Source organism: Magnolia sinica, chromosome 7, assembly GCF_029962835.1.
Source record: "Magnolia sinica isolate HGM2019 chromosome 7, MsV1, whole genome shotgun sequence".
Classification (NCBI taxonomy): domain Eukaryota; kingdom Viridiplantae; phylum Streptophyta; class Magnoliopsida; order Magnoliales; family Magnoliaceae; genus Magnolia; species Magnolia sinica.
Window position 1 is genome coordinate 78,105,152 of NC_080579.1, and position 24,047 is coordinate 78,129,198.

General features: G+C 38.5%; 1 protein-coding gene across 1 annotated transcript; it reads left to right on the plus strand.

Moving 5' to 3' along the window:
• Positions 1 to 495: 495 nt before the first annotated feature.
• On the plus strand, positions 496 to 1,350 carry LOC131251481 (HMG-Y-related protein A-like). Its single transcript, XM_058252209.1, has 2 exons — positions 496 to 661; positions 748 to 1,350. Exons 1-2 carry the CDS (start codon positions 611 to 613, stop codon positions 1,204 to 1,206), a joined length of 510 nt encoding a protein of 169 aa, XP_058108192.1. The 5' UTR covers positions 496 to 610; the 3' UTR covers positions 1,207 to 1,350.
• Positions 1,351 to 24,047: the final 22,697 nt, after the last annotated feature.

The following is a 24,047-nucleotide window of genomic DNA, read 5'->3' on the forward strand; positions in this document are numbered from 1 at the left end:
CACACCACAGAAAACAGTGAGGATAATGACGTCCACCGTTGAAACATTCCTAGGGCCTACAGTGATTTTATTTTTCATCCAAACCGTTCATGAGGTCAAACAGAGATGGATCAAGGGAATAAACAAGTGTAACCTTGATCAAAAACATCTGTGATCCCCAATAAATTTTCAACGGTAAAAATTCAATTCACACTGTTTCCTGTGGTGTGTGGTCCACTTGAGCTTTGGAATGTTTAAATTTTGTTACAATGCCCTAAAATGAGCTGGAAAACGGATGGACGGCGTGGATAAGACACAAACATCACGGTGGGCCCCATACAGTTTACTCACAACGCTATACTCGCTACACACTCCGCTCTCCTAAATCCAAAACCCCAGCCTCCACGCCAGCAATCCATGTGATCCCTTCCTCATCAACTCCCAACCGTCCGATCCTCACCTTTCTCCTCCATATCCAGCCGTCCATTTAAAAACTCAAACCCAACCTTTTTTTCTCGACCCCAGATCCATCCCAAACACCCCAGCACCTGTTAAATCCCTTTCCTTCTCCATCTCCAAAGAAAAGCACTCTCTCACTCTCTCTCTCTCTCTCTCTCTTTCTGTCTCTCTCATGGCTACAGAAGAAGGCAGTAAACCTCCTTCCCTCAATCAATATCCTGAGGTAAAAGAAAAGAAATCAAAATCCAAGAAAATCACGATTTTCCTCACATCAAAATCCATCTAATTCCTGTTTTTTCCTTTTTTCAGATGATTTTAGCAGCGATTACAGCTCTCAACGATAAGAACGGATCCAACAAATCCTCTATCTTGAAATACATCGAGTCATCGTACGGTAATCTACCGCCCGGCTACTCGGCGTTGGTGGCCCACCACCTCTCTAGGATGAAGGATTCTGGGGAGCTCGTGATGATCAAGAACAATTACATGCGGTCGAGCGACGCTCCCCCAAGGAGGGGTCGAGGGAGGCCACCGAAGCCGAAGCTCCCGCTTCCGTCCGGCACGGTGGTCACTTCGCCCAGACCGAGAGGCCGGCCGCCAAAGTCAAAGGATCCTTCGGCTCTGGCGGCTAAAAAGGCCGTGGCGGCAGCATCTGGGCTGTCGCCACGGCCTCGTGGGCGGCCGCCTAAGAAGGCTCGCCCGGAGGCTGCTGGTTTGCCTAGGCCCCGCGGGCGCCCTCCTAAGGCGAAACCGCCTCGATTTGATTGAAATGTTTGATGACAATGTTGATTTTTTTCTTTCTTTGTGAGTGATGGTTATTTTAGGATTAGTGTGTGTTTGTAATTCCATGTACATTATGGAGCTGTTGAGGCTTCTTTAGCCTTCTGCTTATTTTAACAAATTGACTGTGTTGTGTTGGGTGTTTGTTGATTACCAATGCTGGTTTTTTCTTTTTCTTTTTCTTTTTTCCTTTTTTTTTTTTTTTTTTTTTTTTTTTAATTTATTTAATTTGGGGTTGGGCATATGGGTCCATGTTCTAAGTAATCCTGACTGTTGGTTTGATGCACCTTACTATGAATGGACCATGCCATGGAAGATCCTAGCCACCCATCTTGGGACATGTTTAAGTTGGGTGTGGACTATTGATGTGTTTCTTTTCTTTTAATCGTCTATTTGTAGGGGACAAAAATGGGTTAGGTTGTCCAAGGTCCATTTATGGTGGGTTCTCTGGGATATTGAAGTATGGGTCCTGGTTGTTAGAGCTGAACTGTAATTCAGCTTCTTTTGTTTGCTTAGAGAATGTTAGACATAGTATGCTCCATGGTTCTGTTATTACTGGCATTGGCCTTTGGGGTGTGTTTGGGTGATATCAAGATTTCAATTTAAGTATCAATTAAATTGACTATTCTGTAACCTTATTACAAAGTGAGGTGTTTGGTCTTGGTGGGAAAATTTTGTAAGTTTGAAAGTTCCCAAAATTGAGAAGGGAACTTCAAGAAAAAGTATTTATAATTGGGATTTGGAAAATCTTAATTACAGTACAACTATTATCCTTATTCCCTAGGAGAGTTTCTTTACATCAACAACCCCAATCTCTCTCTTGGGAATTGAAAAATCCTAATTACCAGTACAACTATTTTCCTTATTCCCTAGGAGAGTTTCCTTCCATCAACAACCCCAATCTGTGTGTGTGTGGACTTAAAGTTTGGGCTAGTGCCTTTCTATGTGTGAAGGGCACATGGGCAGACCCCATCCTCTTGATTTCAGTCGTGTGCTTGGTTGTTGATGCTTCCCTAGGATGTTGGGAGGGCCCCTTTACCATTATGTACAAATTCTCTCTCTCTCTCTCTCTCTCTCTCTCTCTCTCTCTCTCTCTCTCTCTCTCTCTCTACGTGTGTGTGCGCACATGTGCATGTGTTGTCTTTTTCTTCTTCTTTGTCATCTTCTCTTTGTGTATATCATTATCCGTCCTCCCTCTTTCTCCATGCCCAACAATTTACCACACACTCCCTCTCTCATTCTTCTTCTTCATCTTCTCTTTGCATATATCTACAATTTTAGTTGCCCAAAATAGCTTTCAAAGGAGGAGTTTGAATTTTGTGTTGAAAATTTCAAGAGACAATCAATAACCCATTTTTCTAATCAATACCACATGAATTGAATTTTTCTTGTACTTTTTTTAAAAAGAAAAATGAATGGAAAGTTATTAGAGATTATTATTATTATTATTATTGTTAAATTTAACCTTGAAATTCTCTTTAGTAAGGTTATGATGCATTAGAATGAGAGTAGTGTTGTGTTGATCCTAGTTAGTATGAATTGAGGAAATGGTTAGTTTATCTAGATTGTTGACCTGTGGGGCCACCATATGGATAAGAATGTCGTGAAAATGTTTTGTATGGGAAGACCAACTTTTGTTATTTGTTTTGATGAGAACATCACTTCACGTACACCCTTACATATGTATCAGATGAGGTTGGCCGCACCGATTTCTCTGTGGGTAGGTGAGTATTCGTGATCGTGCTGAAAACCCCATGTGCATCTGCGAGCATCTGGAAGACCTCACATTGGGAAGATGCATGTGTGCTGCTTTGTGGAGTGATCCAAACTGTTGGATCAGAGGGACGTGACAATTGGGCCGTTGGATCACATGATCAGGCCATTGATCGTGGGTCATCCAAACTAGTTTTCTTAGATTTTATCAGCATTATATGATTTAATTTTAGTTATGTTATGTTTGGACATCATTATGAGTATTTTAGTTGATTTTATTTAGACTAGGGCTATTTTCATCAAAATTCACAAAGCATGGTGTTAATTGTAATTTTTCAACTTTTTTAAAGCTATAAAAAGTGGGTGGGCATGTGAACCCCTCCTTTATTAAGTTTTTGTGATAAAAAAGAGAAAAACTCTTGTTTTCTTCTTCCATCTTCAAAGGATTTGAAGATATTTCTATGTGATTTGGAAGGGAGATTGGTGTGAGGCTAATCTTCATTAACGGAGGTGCGAGGTCTCCATCTATCCAACACCGTCACCTCTTTTCCCTTCTATCCAGGTATTTTCTTTAGGTGCTTCATTCTTCCATCCCAAATCTTCATCTTTTTCTAAACTTTACTTTTTCATACCCATCAATAATCCAAACCCTAACCCTACTTCCTATATATATCTCAATATCTTTAACCCTACTTCCTATATATATCTCAATCTCTTTAACCCTACTTCCTATATATCTCAATCTCTTTAACCCTAATTCACCCTAGGTTGTATTAGGCCCTCTACCATGAAATACACTATGCCCTATGCTAATTGGATGTCCCTACATCCATTAGATCTTAGTTTCCTTTATTTAATGATCTCGTGTGACGATGTTGGTAACTTAGGCTAGGATTATGCATGATATCCTTTTTTTTGTTTATGATATTTGTGATGTTTAAGTCAATGCTTGTGTCTTTTTTTGTTAATTGTCTTAATTCTATTACTTGATCTCACAAGTTATTTGGTTCATGCATTGTTCCTGCATCAATTTGTTTGTAGTCCACTCACTGGTTAGAATTTCCTAGTGTGGTGGAGCTTTAGTGCGTTGACCACCCATGATGGACACATTAGATTTGGTGTTTGGATTGCAAAACCATACTGGCATACATGATACTCATAGCCTAATTCATTAGTTCCTTATAGTCTCTTGATAGAAGTTATTTCTAATGCTCTTGGCAAGAAGAAAGTGGGGGTCCATTGCCATTGATTGAACAATCTCAAGAGGCTATTATAGGGACTTAGCCAACTTTGCTTCTTCTAGTACACTAGTAGTTATTTACAAATGTGTAGAGAATTAAAGAAAATTTTAAAAAATGATGCACGTGTGCAGAGATCTTTGGAACTTTTAGAGTTTTAAGTAGGGTTTTGTGGTGAGGATCTTTGTAGAAGTACCTATTAGGTTTGGCGTGTTTTTAACCATTGGATGAATGCCTATTGGCTTCATCTTATACATTGGTGTAAGTAAACTAGAAGGTTATTAAGTCTATATAAGGAGGGTGCTTCATTTGTAACCAACCTTAAGAGCCTCAAAAGTTATAAGTGCTTGAGTTCCCTAGTGTAATACAAGTGCTCTATCCATCAAGTCATTCTTGTGATCACTCTCGTCTTTCAAATAGCTTGGCTACACTTGAGTGGTTAGTTGGCTTGTTTAAAAAGAGGTTTATTTATTTATTTATATTATTTTTTAATAATTAAAATGACCCCATGGTTTTACCAATTCTAGCCATTGACCCCAACTTTCCAATTCTAATTTCTTTGGCTCTCTTACAGGTTTTGATTTATTTTTTTTGGGGATCAAAATGCTCCTCTGCAAGGTTGGTATGTGTATGATGTTTGAGTGTTGTGGAATTTAAAATGTCATTTTTAAAAAGGGGGAGTGAGTTCCACTAAAGCAAGATTAGTCCCACACCATGAGAGATCTGATTTGCTCATTTTATTCGGGGCATCTTGGAACCATATAAGGTGTTGATTTCATCTTGATTTAAGGCTCTGTGGCCTTCAAACTGAGATAATGGTGATTATTCATTCCGAATGTTTCTTTTATTGTGGTCCACCCTTGATGTCTTTTTCCCTCATTTTAGGGGCCGTGCTATGAAATTAAACCCCCATTTGAATGGTTGGTGTGGATTTCAACAATTACTCACGGTGGGCCCTACAAAATCTATTCGAAAAAAAAAAGTGGCGCTAAGACCTAATAGAGGACCCATTTCGAACATTCCATTTTTTATTTTTTTTTAAGAGGGGACCACCACAACAGAAGTTGTTTGACCGTTGTTACTACCTTTATGGGACCCACTGACGTGTTTCTGGTGATTTTTTTGCATTATGTGATTTAAAACTCTTTTTGGTGACTTTTTTTTTTTTTTTTTGAATTTTTTCTTCAGAGGGGGGACCACCAACCATTCTGGTCACTCTCTGATGAGCCTTTGGTGAACTATTCACTTAGTTGTGGGACCCACATCAACTGTCAGGCCGAAAAAGACTTGTTTGTATATATCACTCTTTGGCTATTGTTGGAACTCGTAGACGACTAGTCCCTAATATGTTGGCTAAAGGTAAGATAGTGTGGGGAATATGACTTTTTTTTTAAAAATAAAATAAAATAAAGGAGGGGTAGCAGTTGGAAATGCACAACGTTTGCTTGTCACTGGCGTTTGTTTGGTTTTATGGCGGGACGTTTGTTTGGTTTTATGGCGGGAAGTGCATTGGCGATAGTCACTGTGAGTGCACTGCGACGATCTTGGTTCAATTAATTAAGGGGATTGTTGCTGGAAATGTACATTAGTGATCCTGGTGCAAATGGTCTTTGTGGTTCGCACTTGGCCTTTGTGGATCAGACCTATCCTCTTTGGATTGAACTTGGCCTCTGTGGATCACACCTAGCCTTTGTGGATCACACCTGGCCTCTGGATCGTACTAGGTCCTGGTGCAAATGCCCTTGAGAATTCACACTTTATGTTTTGTTAATTTATCTATGCTAATAGTTTATCTATCATGCATGACAAGTCCGATTTATCAAAGAGAACCTACTCTTTGGGCTATGTTATTGCAAAGGTGTCCTTGAAGTGCTTAGTAGAATTTTTAACTCCTTTGAAGGATGATTTTAGGTCCCCTAGGGAGTCTTGGCCCCATAAAAGCCCATACAAATTGCTTTTATGGGGCCCACCTGTCATTGTGAGTTAAATTTATGTCGTTCATTCAACTGAGGATCCAATTTCAGGGTAGGTGCACAAGAATGGAGAAAAACCTCATCACAAGTGGACCACAACAAAGGAAACAGTTGTGAATGAGCATCCGATGTTAATGAATATTGTGGCCCATAGAGGGGTTCAATTAGATTTAACTTAATGTTTTCTATGGTTCAAGTGTCCTCTGAATAAAACGAGCGGAGAGGAGCGAATCTTCTATGGAGTGGGCCAAATCATGATTTAGTGAGACCCACTCCTCATTTTTAGATAGGGGTCTCATGATGTTCACAACACTCAACCATCATGAGCATGCTATGCCTTGCAGAGGGACATTTTGGTCCCCAAAATTGGAAAACCTATTAGATGGCCAAAGAAATAAGGGAATGGAAACTGGGGGTTAATGGCTAGCATTGGTCAAGCCATGTGACCATTTTAATAAAAAACTCAAAAGTGGGGTATTTTTTTGGGTGTTGTGTTGTCTATGCTTTTGGAAACACAAATTGTGATAAGTGATATTAGATCTTGATCATGAAGGATTTTGTGACACTTGTGGGATGAGGGAGACATGATGTTGTTGGAGGTAACTAGCAACAACCGAGAATGTGGTAATGATGGTGGTCCAAGCAAGTCTAGGAGGGCAAATCCCATGACTTGGTAGTGTTATGGAGGCGCAACAAGCATGGTTAGAGATTATTGTAGTTGATAAGCATAATTGGCTTGAATTTATGGGTAATGGGCCTAGGAATCTCAATGGGGAGATGCTTAGTGAACTAAACAATTTGACCTATACTTAATGTCAAGAAAATGGAAGCTTTCCATGATAATGTGCTTTAGAACATCACTAAGCTATGAGGGTGTGAGTCCACTAAGGGGTTTTGTTTTCTTTTGGTTGTATAGAGAGTGGAAGAGGGACCCACCCAATTGGTCCTTGATTGCTTTTGGTTGATACATGGAGAGAGATGTATTTTTTATGGGAATTTTGAGAGAGATAGATAGGGAGAGAGAGAGGGACCCACCCAACCGTACCTTTGATTGCTTTTGGTTGATACATGGAGAGAGATGTATTTTTTATGGGAATTTTGAGAGAGAGAGAGAGAGGGACCCACCCAACTGTACCTTTGATTGCTTTTGGTTGATACAAGGGGGGGGGGGGGGGGGGGAGAGAGTGAGAGAGAGAGAGAGAGAGAGAGTCCAATGGCCTCATTTTCAATTGTTGGTAGATTCCATCATAATAGGTTTTGTAATCATTCCTTTTCCTTTTTTTCTTAAGAAAAACATTAATTGTTGGTTCACCATCGCTTCACATAGCTTTATCTTCTACAATAGTAGAGAGAGAGAGAGAGAGAGAGAGAGAGAGAGAGAGAGAGAGAGAGAGTCCAATGGCTTGATTTCTGGCCGTTGGTGGATTCCATAATAATGGGTTTTGTAATCATGCCTTTGTCTAAGGATTTTGAAATGCCTGAATCAGTGGTAAATGGATTCCATTTACCCACACCGTATAACATTCTAAACACAACTTCGTTTTTCTTTTACCATTGATTACCATTGAATCCATGCTGCCAAATGACCCCTTAAAAGAAATCTAACAAGCCATTAGGAGAAAGTGATGTCAAGCTTGAAGGGGACATCCAACCCACATGAGGTTAGGTGCTTCATTTACAACATGCCTCATTTGGCTAGGGAGTGGTTGAAGAGCCAACGTTATGGATGTTATAAGCCCATGAAGTGGGAGAACTAAACTTGCTTAATAGCTATGGTGATCATAGGGTGAAGAGTGCCCATAGAAGATGCCATTAGACTTGGTCTAGGTGAAGGAGAATGACAAGGGCTCAAGGCTTGGGTTTCTAAATATAGTGAGGGATGCCAAAAGAGGCTGAGCCACTTCAGCAAGAATTGATGTGCTTAGATGTATAGATCAATGGGAAGGCCATGCAAATGATGGTAGACATGTGGGTAACTTGTGAGTCTTAGGTGAGAAGGCAAGACAATTAGGTTCGACATTGCTAAAGGGCTTAATTAGAATGAAGGCAATCATTTTAGAAGCCAAACCCATTTAAGATGAAGCATGGACATCACCCTTAGTAATTTTTAGCTATCCAAAATACAACTCAAGTGCATTGCAATGAGTGGGAAAGAATGAGCATTTTGTCAATTAAGATGGATGCAGATAGAGTTGTACACGAGCAGCGTATGCTCGTTAACTCGCGTGACTCGACTCGACTCGGCTCGAAATGAGTTCGAGCTGAGCACGAGCTGATTTTTGGTGCTCGAATTGAGTTCGAGCTGAGCACGAGCTTGACCCTGCTTGACTTGACTCGACTTGAATAGTACTTGAAATCGACTCGGCTCGACTCGGTACTCAACCAGGGGTATATACCCCAAAACAAAAACCCTAAGGAGAGAACTTGACATGCACGAAAAGCCAGCAGTCTTTGCAGACCCAAAGAGAGAAGACAAGAGACAACCGACAGCCATTTCCCAGTCAACACCCTTCGAAGGCCATCTGTCCTTCCTTCCACGAAATTCCCTTATCCCATCCATCCCAAAACCCTTCTAAAACCCCTATTTCTTTCCAGAAGAAAAATCAAATCTATTGGATTCCACAAACGTTTCAGGAGCTTTAGAAAGACAAAACCATTTATATATATTTCTTTTTTCCAGCTTCCTCTTTTAAGGCCTTCCCTTTATAGCTGCTTTCCATATATCATTGAAGTCTTGAATTTCAGTTTCATTTGGATTCCATCCCTCCATCAGAAATAACCGCCCCGGATCGTGTTAAAGAAGAATCCAGAGATTCGGAGATGGTTTGGCTTTTTGGTTCTTGGGCTTCCAACGTTGAGATTTTCAGAGCTTTGTTTTTTTATTCTTCTGTTTTGGGATGGATGGATCGCAGGGTTCGAAAACTCATACTCGAAACATGCTCGAAGACTCAAACTCGACTCGAAAACTCTGCTCGAACTCGGACGAGCCGAGCACGAGTTGGGCATCCGAGCTTGAAGACCAAGCTGAGCCGAGTACGAGCTGGGTGTCTGGCAGTGCGAGCCGAGCACGAGCTGGGCAATACTCGGCTCGGCTCGACTCGTGTACAGCTCTAGATGCAGACATCAACTACCAAGACAACTTTGTTAGCACACTGTCTTAACACTTTAAGATGGTGAACATGTGTTATATTGCACCCACTCATTGGTTATGTGGAAGCTGAAATTGTGTGGATAGTCTAACATGACACCACGCGCCATATGTAGAAGCTTAGCGGAGCTTAAAATCGGATACCTTGCACTTCATGCTCTAATGAGGCTATCAATGTAATGGGAGGATGGTAGAATCTCCTACAACCAATGGATAGTTGGTTTCCAAATGGGGATTCACTTAGATGGACACTCTAGATGTTGATAGACATTAGTATTTACTTATGTGATTGATGTTTAAACTGTAAAGAGGGCTTGGGATCATGTTCTTCTTGTAATGGAGCTTGGAATGCTCATTAGAGTGAAGAATCTTTGATCTCTTTGGGATAGAGCTTAGAAGGTTTGAGGAAGAGTGGAATACACTAGGGCTTCTAATTCACCAAAATCCATCAATTCTACAATGATCTGATTGCAAATTTTATAGAGAAAAAGCTCCAACGGATCTATAATGGTTAATATCGATCAAATCAAGCAGCTCCTTCGATCAATCGAACTTAATTCGGTTATCAGGCAGAAAGCTCATTGAACACTTTTGCGCACTTTCGATCGATCGAACTTGATATGTCGATCGATCGAACGTCAAATCCAAAATAGGGCAGAAAGTTTGTTGGATGTTTTTGCTCACCTTCGATCGATCAAGACCAATTGAAGGTTTGCCCGATTGATTGAAGATCGATCAAACTTGTGCATTTTGATTCTCAGTTTGAACACGCACTTTTGCACACGATCTTGCCGAACGACTAAGGGTTTTCCTATTTAGAACAAGTCATTTAAGATAGGTTGTTTTAGAACTAAGGGAGCCTAGGGCTAGGATTACCAAGGCACCTCATGATTTACCTGTTGTCTTCAGCTTTAATGCTTAAAGTTTTTGAGACTTCAGTCTTAATTTCTCCCTATGAAGGCTCAACTGACTTAGGACACCCTAGCTCACGTCATTGACAAAACCAAGGCACTAACAGATGCCATGTCTCAGAAATCAGGCCATTACCATCCTTAGATGACTACATGTGCAGAATGGATGAACAATTAGAAGAAATTGACTACCGATCCAAATTATATTTACACATGGCTCACTTGATGGCAAGATCCTCTTGATTTTTAGATATGGCAGCTATATAGTGGGGATCACCTGATGAGACTTGACACCATGTACATTAAAACCCCAGTGCTCCACTCATCATTTATCCACATGTACATTGATTGTGGATGTTGGCCAATTTTTAGTTGTGAATGTTTCCTTACAAGTGTGGTTTGCCTAATGAGCAAGCAAGCGAAGTTTGGGTTCAAGAACATGCATAGTTCTCACTTTTAGCGCATTTGCTTGTGAGGAGAGCAACCTTCACTAAATATTTGAGCAATGTGATACACACATGTTTCTATCTATCCATTATATTTGGCAGGGCTCATTGTCGATATGCCTTGGCCCAAAAATCAGGTCAAATCCACTTATTAGGTGATGCACTCAAGTACATGTGATATGCACCCCCTTGTATTTTGTTATAACCATCATTCATCATATGCATGTGTGACCCAACTAATGTTGTTCAAAAGGTTGTGCGGTCACCAGCTTTTTCTTAGAATGGTACATTGCAACAATACCTTTCTTGTTGGCATTTGAAACCCATAAATCTTTTATTTTAAGATATGAACTTCTATGAAGATGATTTACATGATTGATGATTATATGAACTGCAGTGTTCTTAATATCTAATTAGTATACATGATTTTTGCAATTTTGAGTGAAGTCGAAAGACGTGGCATATAATGATCCTACCAACTGCAATCAAGGTGTTCCATAGTGGTAACGGTGGCTGTAACCGCCACTGCTGTTACCTTTATGATGCAGGCTGTTACGGCCTATTCTTTTTTTCTTTTTTCTTTTTTTTTTTGGGGGAGGGGGAACCTATTTCGAGGCTGTTATGGGACTGTTATGGGCAGTTTTTTCTGTAATGGCCATTTTGGCCCTGTAACACATAACGGTTATGGCCGTTACTGTTACATAACTGTTTTTGTAAACCATGCCTCCAATAGTTGCATGTGTATCACAAATTGTATTTGTCAAAGAATCTTGTTGTAACTCATTCCTAGGCAGTGCTCCATATACAAATGGTGAATATTAAGGCCATCCAATATGGTGCCCAAAGGTTCGTCATATGAAAGAATCGTTTTTTTTTTTTTGGAAGCTTGTTGATACTGTGAAAAGCAAGTCTCTGTTGTGGGACACTTGTGTTTTAGTGGGAAAGGGATTATTGTTGTTGCTGTTCACTAGCATTTAGCTACACAAATAATCATTTAGTTCAAGACTGTTTCTAGCATTTGGGTGGAATTATTCATCACTACTTCAATAATGTGCTTGACATTTTTTGAGTTATCAAGTCCAACATTGAGATACCCCTCTGGAAATCCAACATTGACTGAGATTTGAATCTTTTAAAGTATCTAAAATTATATAGTCTGGTGTTTTTATGAAACTTTATGTTTGAATTGTTATATTAGTAGCTAATTTTACAGAGTATCACCTTGAGGTGATCAATTGTACACGGGCTCCTTTAACTATTGAAGACAAAGGGTCAAGCCTCTGATTGCAATAGAAAAGGATTCCTCTCCTAGAATATCATATGTAACATGTTCATTCAACTTTCAATTTTATATGCTCTAGTCATGGAACTAAGGCTTTCATGTTCCAAAATGTACTATTTAGTAATATATATACCTTATTTGAAGGTATTTAGATTTGGGTTTCTCATCATTTGATTTTCTTTTTCAATTGAAAGAAGCAATGCCTTGTTGATGCTGGATGTGCTCACCAATACACCAAAGTTCATAGGCATCATATTGAGGAGAATGTTATCACTTGAAAGAATTTGGGTATGGCAATCAAGCTCTGCAATATTTTAGGGAGTCATTCAATCTCTGGGATTCATCTCCTATGAATGCAATTGGGCTTATTTTTGGGGTATTGAAGAAATGGTTCTGAGATTTTCAAGTAGCCTCCTCATATCTGTTAAATTGCAAGTCAATTTAGTCCTAGCGTGTTGTACGTTGTACAATTACATTCAAGTTGAAAATGGATGTGAAGATCTGGTATTTGGTGAATACAACAAAGTGATTCAAAATCTATCATTTGAAGAAACGAGTTGTTGGATCCATGCACAATAGATGATAACTCATATGAGAAACAATGAGATGTGGGAAATTTTTTGTGCAACAAGATTTTAAATGAGATACATATACAAAATTTCAGGATGCAGAGTTTGACCAGAGTACAATTGAGTGAAGATCTTAAAGTCTGCTCAGTGTTACGATATGTTTTAGTCGATTTTATTGTAAAAAAAAAAAAAAACAACAAAAAAAAAAAAAGAAAGAAAAGAAAAGAAAAGAAAATTGTATAGTGGAAGTTTAGATGAGAGTTGAGGTGATTGTAATGATGTTAGGTATTTTATTACTCTTATGCTAGAGCTACTGTTATCTTGTTGTTGTTTTTTTTTTTTTTGGTTTTGTTTTTTGTTTTTAATACTTAATTTTAGTTGTGAAGGGTTTGTTGAAGCCTTTGTGGAATTTGAAATGGAGAAATGTAATGTGTAATGCTTTCTGTTTTCATCTATGGTGCTTCACATCATCATCTAAGCTCTATCCCAACTAATTGGGATTTGCTACATGAATCTTTTTCTGCCATTCTACTCTTGAGGGGCCATAACTTAGTTTCAACCATAGATAATTGAGACTTTTCTTACTACCTCCTTCCCTTTTCTCTTTTAGAGCCTTCATTGCCATAATGAAAATTAATGTTGCCAATCTTCTTCTAGTGCATGATGTCTCTGCAACTCCACTGCCACAAGAGCACACCAGGGCTGGTTGGAATGATGCATGTGATGCATTTTAGTTTGAGCTTTGATAATATTGGAAAATGTTTTGGTATAGGGTAGAAGTTTCAGTCATCGGTTAGATGAATGTTTTAGTTGTAACAATTAGAGGGCCAGTATAACTAGGTTAGAAGAAATTATTGCAACATACATGCACTTCTCCAGTATAGTAAATTCGGTTAAGTCTTAGGTCTGGCTAGACCTGGCCTGGCCTAACCCTTGAGACCCAAGGCCTAAGCTTTAGAAACAATTGCTTGGACTTTGGGCTCAACTTGACTAGACTGGTCAGCCCTTAAAATTGGTAAATTTCTCTCTTTCTCACTTGGATGTTCCCAATCTATCTGTTAATTAAGTGGGTCCCACTTGCACAAAGATATAAACATTTTAGAGCAATTAAACCAATGGTTTACATTCAAGATGATAGGTTTCCTTAACTTTAGGTCTAGTTGTGTCTGTTTAGTTTTAATAGTGTGCGATTGTGTGTATAAATAGAGGGAGAGGAATGCTCACTTGCGCACCCTTTTATGGGAGGACCTTTGCACATGTGTCATGGGCATGGAATCTGAACGGTCCATGTGATGTGGGACCACTCGAAACTCTATGGGCCCAATTTCCATCCTGATGCAAAACTCTAGTGGGCTGTAGCAAAGAGAAATGCAATGCAAGGGAATAAACTGTTTCCTTTTGCCATGGTCCACCAGAGTTTTGCATCGGGCTGAAAGTTGGGCTTGTGAGGTTTCAAGGGGTGCTGCATCACATGGACCGTTTAGATTTTGTGCCCATGACACGTGTGCAAAGGTCCTCACGTAAGAATAAGGTGTGTGCAATTTAGTCCATCCATCTGTGCGCCCAACCATGCAAAATTCTCTATTTGTCCGGAACTCAATTTGAAACCTAGCTGCAAAGGCCCAATGGGTACTTAAAACTTGATCAGATTTGGGTCTTCAAGAAGTAGACTAGGCCCACCGCGATGTATGTATTATGTACGTATGCCATCTGTTTATTTTGAGAGATCATTTTAGGGAACGACTCAGATGATCCAAAGCTCAAGTGTGCCACACCATAGACGACTGTGGGGACAATGATGCCCATTGTTGAAACCTTCCTAGCGTCTACTAGGGCTGAAAGTCAGGCGGGTTCAACCCAACTGACCTGACATTGGGTTGGGCTCGGGCATGATGTATCGGGTTTGGTCTCAGGCTTGGGCTTTACAAACACTGGATGCGTCCTACCCCGCCCAGATGGTAATCTGTCCGGGCAGGGCTTTGTGGGGGCCACCGTGATGTAAGTGTTTTATCCACACCATTAATCATTTTTTAAAGATCATTTTAAGTTATGATCCAAAAATTTAAGTAGGTTCACAGCGCCAAAGGACCACACGAAAGGAAGCTGCAGTGATAATGACACTCACTGTTGAAACCTTTCTAAGGGCCACGGTGATTTTTTTAAACCATGCAACCTATTCATAAGGTCGTGTAGATGTGGATGAAGCAAAAAAACAAATATTAGCTTCATCCAAAACTTCTCTAGCTCCCAAGAAGTTTTTAATGGTGGACGTTCAATGCCCAATTTGTGGTTGACTTGAGACTTTTTCCTGCCTCATTTTTTGGCTCATACTTTAAAATGATCTGAGAAAAACTATCCACGGCGTGGATAAAGCACTTACATCATGGTGGGCCCTATAGAGCCTTGCCCAGACGGATTACCATCCCGGCGGGGGTAGGACGCAAACTGTGTCCACAAACACCAACCCAATAAGACTTGGGAACCTAAACCTGATGGATGTATAAGTTACTTATAAATTAAAATTGAGTGCAGATTGTCTGTGTTGAAGGCACAAGAAACTCCAGTGCCGTTGGGTCTCATTGGTCCGCGTCATTTTCAATGACTTGAGCTCCTAAATAAATTGCCTGCTACACAGCACAACTTTTAGAGTAGTTCTATATTTTAGCTTGTTCGTTTAGTAAAAAAAAAAAAATGAAGCTCTTTATGATAAATAACTACCTATAATTAATGAAATCATAAGTACCAAAAATAAAATAAGAAGTGTCCCTGATATATGATAGACTAATGTAATAACGAAAAAATTAGCATGTATTTGTGCGACCAACCCAACCAAGCCCGCTTGGGTTGAGAATTGCCAACCCGAGGTTGGGTTGGATTGGGTTAGGGTTGAGGTATAGGAACCTTGGGCTGGGCTAGGGTTGATTTCCAACTTGCCCGACTTTCAACCCTCGTGTCCACCATAATGTTTATTTGCCATCCAACCTGTTCATAAGGTGTCAGACCTGGATGAAGGTAAATCATAGATACTATAGCTTGTTCCAAAAACTCGTGTGTTACCCGTGAAGTTTTCAATGGTCGGTGTTCAATTCCCAGTGTTTTCTGTGATACGATCCATTTGATGCCCTAAAACGATCAATGGCCAGTGTGGATATTACACAACATCATAGTGGGGTCAAGCAACTTTGCTGCATCAACCCACCACAGATGTCGGTTGACAGCTCTAATTCCTAGACTGCCAGCAGGAGTGTGATATGATGATGATGAGAGGAGCTTTTGTTAGTTTGTTTTCTCAAGTTTATTTGGGTTATTTAAAAGTGGAATGCATATGAATTTTTCGTTGTATGTGTTTAGCAAGATCTCTTTTGGAATTTTATTTTTATTTTTTAAAAAAAGAATAAAAAAAAAAGAAGAGGAAATTATCAAATGGAACTAGCTCAATCTTTCTGGGCAACCTGCCACCATACAAGTAGTAGCCCTCACAATGTAAATAATTGTTCTTGAAATTTGTGGTGTGCGGTTAGAAATATCTGAATTAATCCAATCCTTACAGTATTTACTATTAGGATTGGATGATATGATACTTGGATTAATCCAATCCTTTCCCATTTCTGAATGAATGGAATTTGCATGGGACCAAATGTAATTCAATCCCACCTAATTACCATATCAATGAAGTAATATGATGAATACATCACATATTTGGCGGAAGACATGAAATGAATTGAAAAAAAGAAAGAAAAAAGAATGTGATTACTAGTCTAATTTTTATGACTAGTCATTTTGTTGTGGGACCCATGCTTGGTATGGTATGCAATCTGCCTTAAGCGTGGCACAGCCCTCTAAATATCATACTTTTCTTAGTGAGGACTAATCCTTTCCTAATTGATCCAGACCATCCAATGGATGGGATTGATGAATAGGTCATGAGGACAATAAGTCATCGTGTGGGCCCCAAGGAGATCTTTGACATTGAATGGAACCCACCGTAATGTATGTGTGCACCCGTTTTTTCGGCTCATTTAGAACATGCCTGAAATTGAAGCACATACAAAGGTCAAGTGGGCCACACCAGAGGAAACAATGGTAATTAATGCCTGCCTTTAAAAACTTAACGTGGCTTGTTTTGTATGAAGCTGATATTTGTGTTTTCCCTTCATGCTTGTGTGACCTTATGAACAAGTTGGATGACAAATAAATATCATTGTGGACTCTAGGAAGTTTTCAATGGTGGATGTCATTATTCCCACTGTTTCCCTGTGGTGTGGTCTAGTTGAGCTTTGGATATGCTTCAATTTTGGGCTCATGACCTAAAATGATATGATAAAACAGATAGATGGCTTGGATAAGACATACTTTACGGTTGTGTGACTGTTAGACATTTAAATTTTAAAGGAATACATTCCATAAATGATTAAATTAGAAGAATCTAATATATTCAATTGTAAATAGATCCAGAATAAATACATGTTAACCTTGAACAAAGCATGATGTGATATTTTTTAGAGAATAATCCTAAGAAGAACACCACATAGGCCAGGGTAGAGCAATTGTGTGTGCATGCTTTTAGAAAATTACTCAATAAAGAGCGCCCGTGCTGATCTTTTGAGAGTGACCTCATTTAAAGCACATGCGTGTAATATTTTTTAAGGAATTACCCAAGGGCAAGGCACCCATGTATGAATTGTAGAATAAACTATCGTATCTCTCCAGTATGATACAAAAAGTTTATAACTCATGTCTAATCTTTATAGTGACCTATTAATTAAACAAGCATGCATATCTTCAAAATTTTTAAAGAATATAACCATACTGTACATTTGTTTAATTGAAACTAACATATCCATACCAATATATAGGAACAAAGTACATTCAACTCAATTGAAATGGCGTATATTCCACACAAATGAAGGACACATTAATGCAATTGTATTATCCCATGTTCTTATGGAAAATTATATTTTTAATACAACCCGATGGCACATAATTCTGCACTACATGAAAAGATGATAGTGTTTGCAAACCCAATTATCACATCTCATAAGAAGCAAAAGAAAACATAAATGTGTTTACGGTATTCATATAAAAATCTCCAGCAGGAGAGATCACTTACCGGTTGAGATTGCAACATCATAAGAAATACGAATTTCTAAGAATCTATAGACTAAATAGAAATATGAATTCCTAAGTGACAAATCTATAGACTAAGTAGCACATATGGTTCCGATTTGATGTAAGAACCTGGGGTTGAATCGAATATGATTTGGCTAGATGTTAATATGAGTAAGACAGGTTCTTTGTGGCTCATAACGATATCAAAGAGTATAAAATTAGGTTTTAACTCAACGAACTATCTGTGAAGAGAGAATGACTCGCCTAGTTCACGTTGGTACAACTGAAGCAATATAGAGTGGCATCGATCAGATCGAGTGGGGGTTAATAGTCCTTACTGACAACGTAGATTGATCAGCGAGGGTTGTGGTAAATCGGATTTAACCAGGTGTGGTTTAATAGATTCACCTCAATAGCTTGAGTGCATACCCAGCCCACTGTCATTCACATGAGAACACTTTCTACATAGAGATGGCTTCATTGCTTTTGATATAGTTCTATGACTTATATTCGTGATTGAAGAGAGTTCAGAGCCTACCTGATGCATGATTTGTTTCTAAAGACAACCATCACATGGTGCAGCAGGTGATGGCTTGATGAAGAAGAAGAAGGTACCATCTCGAATGACGGTTTGCAAATTGGTGTGCTTCTGGAGGTTTTGGAAGAATGTTTATAGGTGTTTATGAGAGTAAAATCCTGAAGTCGGCACCATGGTTTCATGGTTGAGTGGCGACTTGTAGAAATAGTGCATGCCGCTTATTTTTATTTTATTTTAATTTTTTTCAACTAACATTGCCAAATGGATACTCTAATTAAGATTGGCACATAGTCGTTTTAATGTGAGCGATGATAAAGGAGAGAAGTGGGAGAGGAAGGCTGGGCATCCAAAATAAGGCTCTCATTTTTCTTTCTTTATTTTTTATTTTTACAAAAACATTGTGGGCTACACAGAGATGACTTGACAAATCCACTCAGTCCGTCAGTTTTGACCACCCATGCTAAGGCATGGACCAACAAATAGGCTAATCCAAAGCTAGAGTGGGCCACACTAGAGGAAACAACGAAACTTGGTTCTCATTGTTGAATTTATTAAAAAAAAGGGTTGTTACAATGTTACTAATTATAAGATATTCATCCTGTCATTATGATTAAAATTTTCCTACATCGCTTTTATAAGACTATTGTGAAATTGACTCCTAGTATTTATTTATTTATTTATTTTTTCAGTTTTCCAGTTTACATTTCTTCATATAAGACGTCATTATCACTTTACTCCATTTTGATTGTTCCATTGTGAAATTCATCGACATTTTAATAGTGTTCATCATTTAAATTTACATTGTCACATATATCATTGTATTCATTGAGAAGTGTATTACTCATTTCATTAATAATGTGATTATGTATGATATATCAAACTATTATAATCTTTACTCGTGTCTCTATCGGATAGTTTGGTACGGACTTTAATACAGGGAACCGTGTTTTCAAAATATCAAATGTACATTCGATGACATTTCTTAATGATAAAGATTGAACAACTCTTTCTTGTCTCTCAGAATACAACCTTGTTTAAATTTATTCAAATGGTAATGGATGCCTCGATATGGGGTTAAAAAGCCTGGGGTGTTAGAAAAACCGACTTCAACTTAGTAGTATTTACCCATAAGTACTAGCAATTTCCCTTCTCATGTGTATGTCGATGCTAATACATGTAAATCCATCATGAGAATTGTGATTTGGAATCTTAGCTCGAGTCTATTACCTTATCTGGCACCATGGATTTAAAATATTCCTAATTTATAATGCCCTCAATTTGGAATCCTTCGATTGTGTTTGACACCTTGGATTTAGAATTTCCTGTAATCTAAAAGTAGCTATGCATAATACATTTACAAGGATTTGAATTTAATTACTATTATGGGTGAAAGTGTTCTGGTCAGAAGTATGAGGTCAGCTTGGACATTTGAATAGATCGTGTGGTCGACTGATGCAAATCGTGACCAAGGAGTTCCTCAATGACCAGAGAACGGTAATCTACTATATAAGACCTGTTCACCCGATAGCCCGGCTCGTCGGGAAGTGAAGTGCCTCCACCTTTTTTTGAAGAGCATGGGCACTGAGCTCTCCTACGGTCATTCTTAATGTCCTACCCCGTATGATAAGATGAAGAGGATGATCATCCGAGATGTCGCTTGTTTAACCAAGAAAGGGAGCTCGGTCTCAGTGCTCAGATGTGGGTAGGTCGGTAACCCGACCTGAATGATCAGTCATAGTAGACCAAAGGGTCCAGCTCAGGGAGCTCTTCCTCAAGACGATTGTAAAGATCAGCTCGACTGATCGGCCTCGACTTCTTATCATATGTTCTCAAAGCTCGACCACGGCCCACCAGTGGGCCCAGGTCAGACATCTCTTTCTCAGGACGACTACATAGGTCAGCTCGGTTGGTCGGCCTCGGCCTTGGTTTCCCACTATGTGATTCATATCTCGATCACTTAATCTTATCTCCATTGGAGATCTTATGAAACGATTAAGAAACGTACGTTGAATCTACGCCCATGACCAAGGGGGGTTTTTATCTATGTAATTGACACCGTAAGGCTACAAATAAGACCTCCAATGGTGAAAGGTACGCACAAATATGCATACTTAACTCCACAAACCAATGAGCCCTCATCTCTACTAGACCTAGTTGTGCTTGATTCTGACTTAGGCATCGGAGGATCCTCTGTCGTAGCCAGGGTCTCCTTTGTCTTTTTCGTGTGCTGGTGCTTAAAGGTTCAGTGAGGGTTGACCAGATTTCTACATCAACAATTACTAAATCAACTTTAATATCCTTAATTACTGTACGTATGCAATGTTTGACACAATTATTATAATAAGCCTATTGAAATATATACTTTGGCCAAAAATGATGAAATTCCAAGTCTTGATGGGCCACACATATAGGATCACATCTAAGCAACTAACCTACAAATTTTAACCATCGATTTACACGGACAATATTTGGATTATGTAGATCATCCTATTAAAGTAATTTTTGTGATGTTGTTGATAATCTAATCATTTTGAAATATCATTGGGCCACGTGCCCAACAAATTACTAGCCTAGTGACACACATTTATGCATGCGACTCATGGAAGGTTTTTAAATGTAACCCTAGCTTCCATCTTAGATTTCAAACCCACTCTTTGAGGGAATTTGAAATCTTCTGGATATCTTTATGGTGCCAAATAGACACTGGATTTTAAATCCGCTCAAATCCCCCAAATCCACCGTGCCAAACAACCTCTACGTTTTCAAATTACAACAAATGGAGGTATTTGGAATACTCTCGATTTCAAATTCTTCTCGAATACATGCTCTAAAATAGACATTGGATTCCAAATACACTCTAATACATACTCTAAAATGAATCTTGGATTTGACTGATTTTTAGAATCCATAGTAAAAATTTGAACTTAATTGATGGACATTGTAGATTTGATATATGTTTGTCCTGCATAGCAATCAATCAACACAAGTCAAACCCTCGATGTGCCTATGCAAGTCAGGTGAGTGCACTTCATTAAAATTAGTGTTGTAAGGTTGCTTACTGTAAATGCTATTTTATCCAGCTCGTAGTGCCAAAACCTCTTGGAATTTGTATCTTGTTTAGTTGTTATTGTAAGATCAACTTCATGCCATCCTTACCAAACTTGTCTACATTCAATTACAAGATCAAGAAGTTCAAGTACAAGATCAAGAGGTTCAAGAACAACATCGAGAAGTTCAAGTATTGGATCAAGTCTTCAAGCTTCAACTACTTCAAGAGAATGATATACGATGATTCAACCTCATAAATAAGGTTTGTTTAACCTTAGATTGACCTTAAGATAGGTCATACAATTTGTATTTATATCATAGGTCATTTGATAATTTTATAGGTCATTTTTCGACCAGTCCTAGTCATGGTTCGACTAGTCTAGACACTGGCTTTGACTAGTCCAAGAATTTTCTCAACCAGTCCAAGGTCTTGGACCCTCGACCAGTCCTGAAGACTGCTCGACTAGTCGAGTGAATGGTGCTCGACCAGTCGTGCAGGCTCGACTCAAAGTCCAGCAACATTTCTGGGTCCCACTTGACCAGTCGAGTGAAGTGCTCGACCAAAAGAGCAGGCCACTCGACCAATCAAGCAAGCCACTCGACGAGTATCGATCTTATCTTATCACACTAGAAATTTTGAAATGTTGTTGGTCCTTCGACCAGTTGAACTGACCACTAGGCCAGTCGAGCGAATAGTATTTTTGCTTATAAATTGAGGACGATTTTCAAAGTTTTTCAATTCATTCTAAGATATTTAAGTCACAACTCTGAGAAACTTGTCCCCACATTCGAGAAGCTAGTTGGTTAGTATTTAAGATTCTTTTAATAGCTTTTTTGCATTTGGTTTTGTGACATTTATTCAATTCTATTTCTTTTGAAAAGGGAATATTGATTTTACCCTTTTTGAGATCAAAATCAAATTAAGCTAGCCCAGGTTGATTTAATCAAAAAATCATTTAGACCTAAGAACCCTTTCATATGTAAGTTTGGACATTGAACATATACATCGAATTGGTTCTACCTGGCTTCATCAGAAGAAGAATCTTCAGATAAGTACATTTCAATTTTCTGCATTTTGTTTGTAAGATTGCTAGAAAATATTTCATTTTTGGTTTTGACTAAGATAGCCAGAAAATCTTAGTGAGTGAGGTTTTTAATTGTGGTAGCCCTTTAAAAACACAATTGTGAAGGTTTTGGGTGAACCTTGGAAAACACATTTCATAGTGAAAGCCAATATCCAGTAAGTGAGGATATTGAGAGTGGAGTAGTTGTGTGGCTGTTTTCTAACAGTTGGTGTACACACAAGCAAACCACTATAATTACTAGAGCTGTGGTGAATGTTTATTATTGTGAAGTTGTGGTGAATGATTGTAATTTATTTTTTGCACATGTAGTGAAAGTTGTAATAGCAGTAAATATTTATTTTTGTTTTAGTCTTTATTCCTCTATATTGGTTTGGGACTTTGATACACAGAACGTTCTAGAAATCAGGTTGTCCTATCATAAGCCATCGGTTTTTTGTGTAAGATTGTCCTTAGAACAACATCTGTATCAACCTCTTAATATTTGTGCATTTGAGGTTGCTATTTATTTCTGCTATTTGGAATTGATAAGTGTTATCTTTTTCTAGTTCTTTCTTTATTCCACATTTAAATTTTAATTTGGACTCTTAGCTCGGCCTTTTCAAGTGGTATTAGAGCCTAATAGCTCATTTATTTGGATTTATTTCCTGAGCTAACCGATTTGAGCTTATATTATGTTAATTTTTTATAGCCTTTCAATTACTAGGCCACCACCATTTGATGGCTCCAATTATACCTATTGGAAAGCCATAATGAGAATTTTTTGAAGATCTATCAATGAAAATGTATGGCAATCCACATTGATTAGGTGGAACCCACTTACCATTGAAGTTCTAGGCATTGACGGTATTAAAACTCGTAAGGTTGCACCTTATAATATTTGGACCACTCTTAAGAAAAATGAGGATAGTGTCAATGCCAAGGTTTTAAATGCAATTACTTGCGCACTATCACCAGATAAATTCAAAAGGATTATATCTTGTGATACTGCAAAACAAGCCTGAGATATCTTAGAAATAACACATGAGGGTACGACTACTGTTAAGAAATCTAAACTTCAAATCCTTACCACTAGATTTGAGGAAATACGTATGGAAGAAAGTGAAACATTCATGGACTTATATACTAAATTAAATGACATAATCAACTTAATGTGGGGTCTTGGAGATAGCATCCCAGAAAGTAAAGTCTGTGTAAAGATACTGTGCTCATTACCTGAAAAGTTTAATTCAAAAGTCACTGCCATTCAGGAACTTGTGATACGGATAATATGTAGGTTGAAGAACTTGTTGGTTCTTTACAAACCTACAAGTTAAATTTTAAGGCTCCTAAAGGTAAATCCATAGCCCTAAAATCTTCTAAAGGTATTTCTCATAATTCTAATAATTCTGATTATGAAAATTCAAAGGATGATATAGCTCTTTTAACCAAGAAGTTTAATAAATTTTCAAAAGCAAAAAGAGAGTTGATTTTCAAAAACCCTCCGAGAAGAAAAAGGGTAGATCTAAAATTTGGAAATCACTTAAAGACAGCCAATGTTTCAATTGCCATGAATACGAGCATTTGGCAAATAAATGTCTAAAGAAGGACAAACCTAAACGGAAAGGTATGTTGGCTACATGGGATGAATCATCCTGTCCTGAAGCTTCTTTTGAGTCAGATGATTCTGAATCTGAGTCTACTGATGAGGTTAAGGCCTTAATGACTCTAGCCGGAGTCACTTCCTCAGAAAGTTGTGATTCAACTTACAATGAAAATCTAAGAAGTGATCT

Bases quoted from the DNA above. Each gene is read 5' to 3' on its own strand.
- LOC131251481 (XM_058252209.1), top strand. From the start codon at position 611: ATGGCTACAGAAGAAGGCAGTAAACCTCCTTCCCTCAATCAATATCCT. The intron at 662-747 runs GTAAAAGAAAAG...TCCTTTTTTCAG, and splicing joins CCCTCAATCAATATCCTGAG to ATGATTTTAGCAGCGATTAC.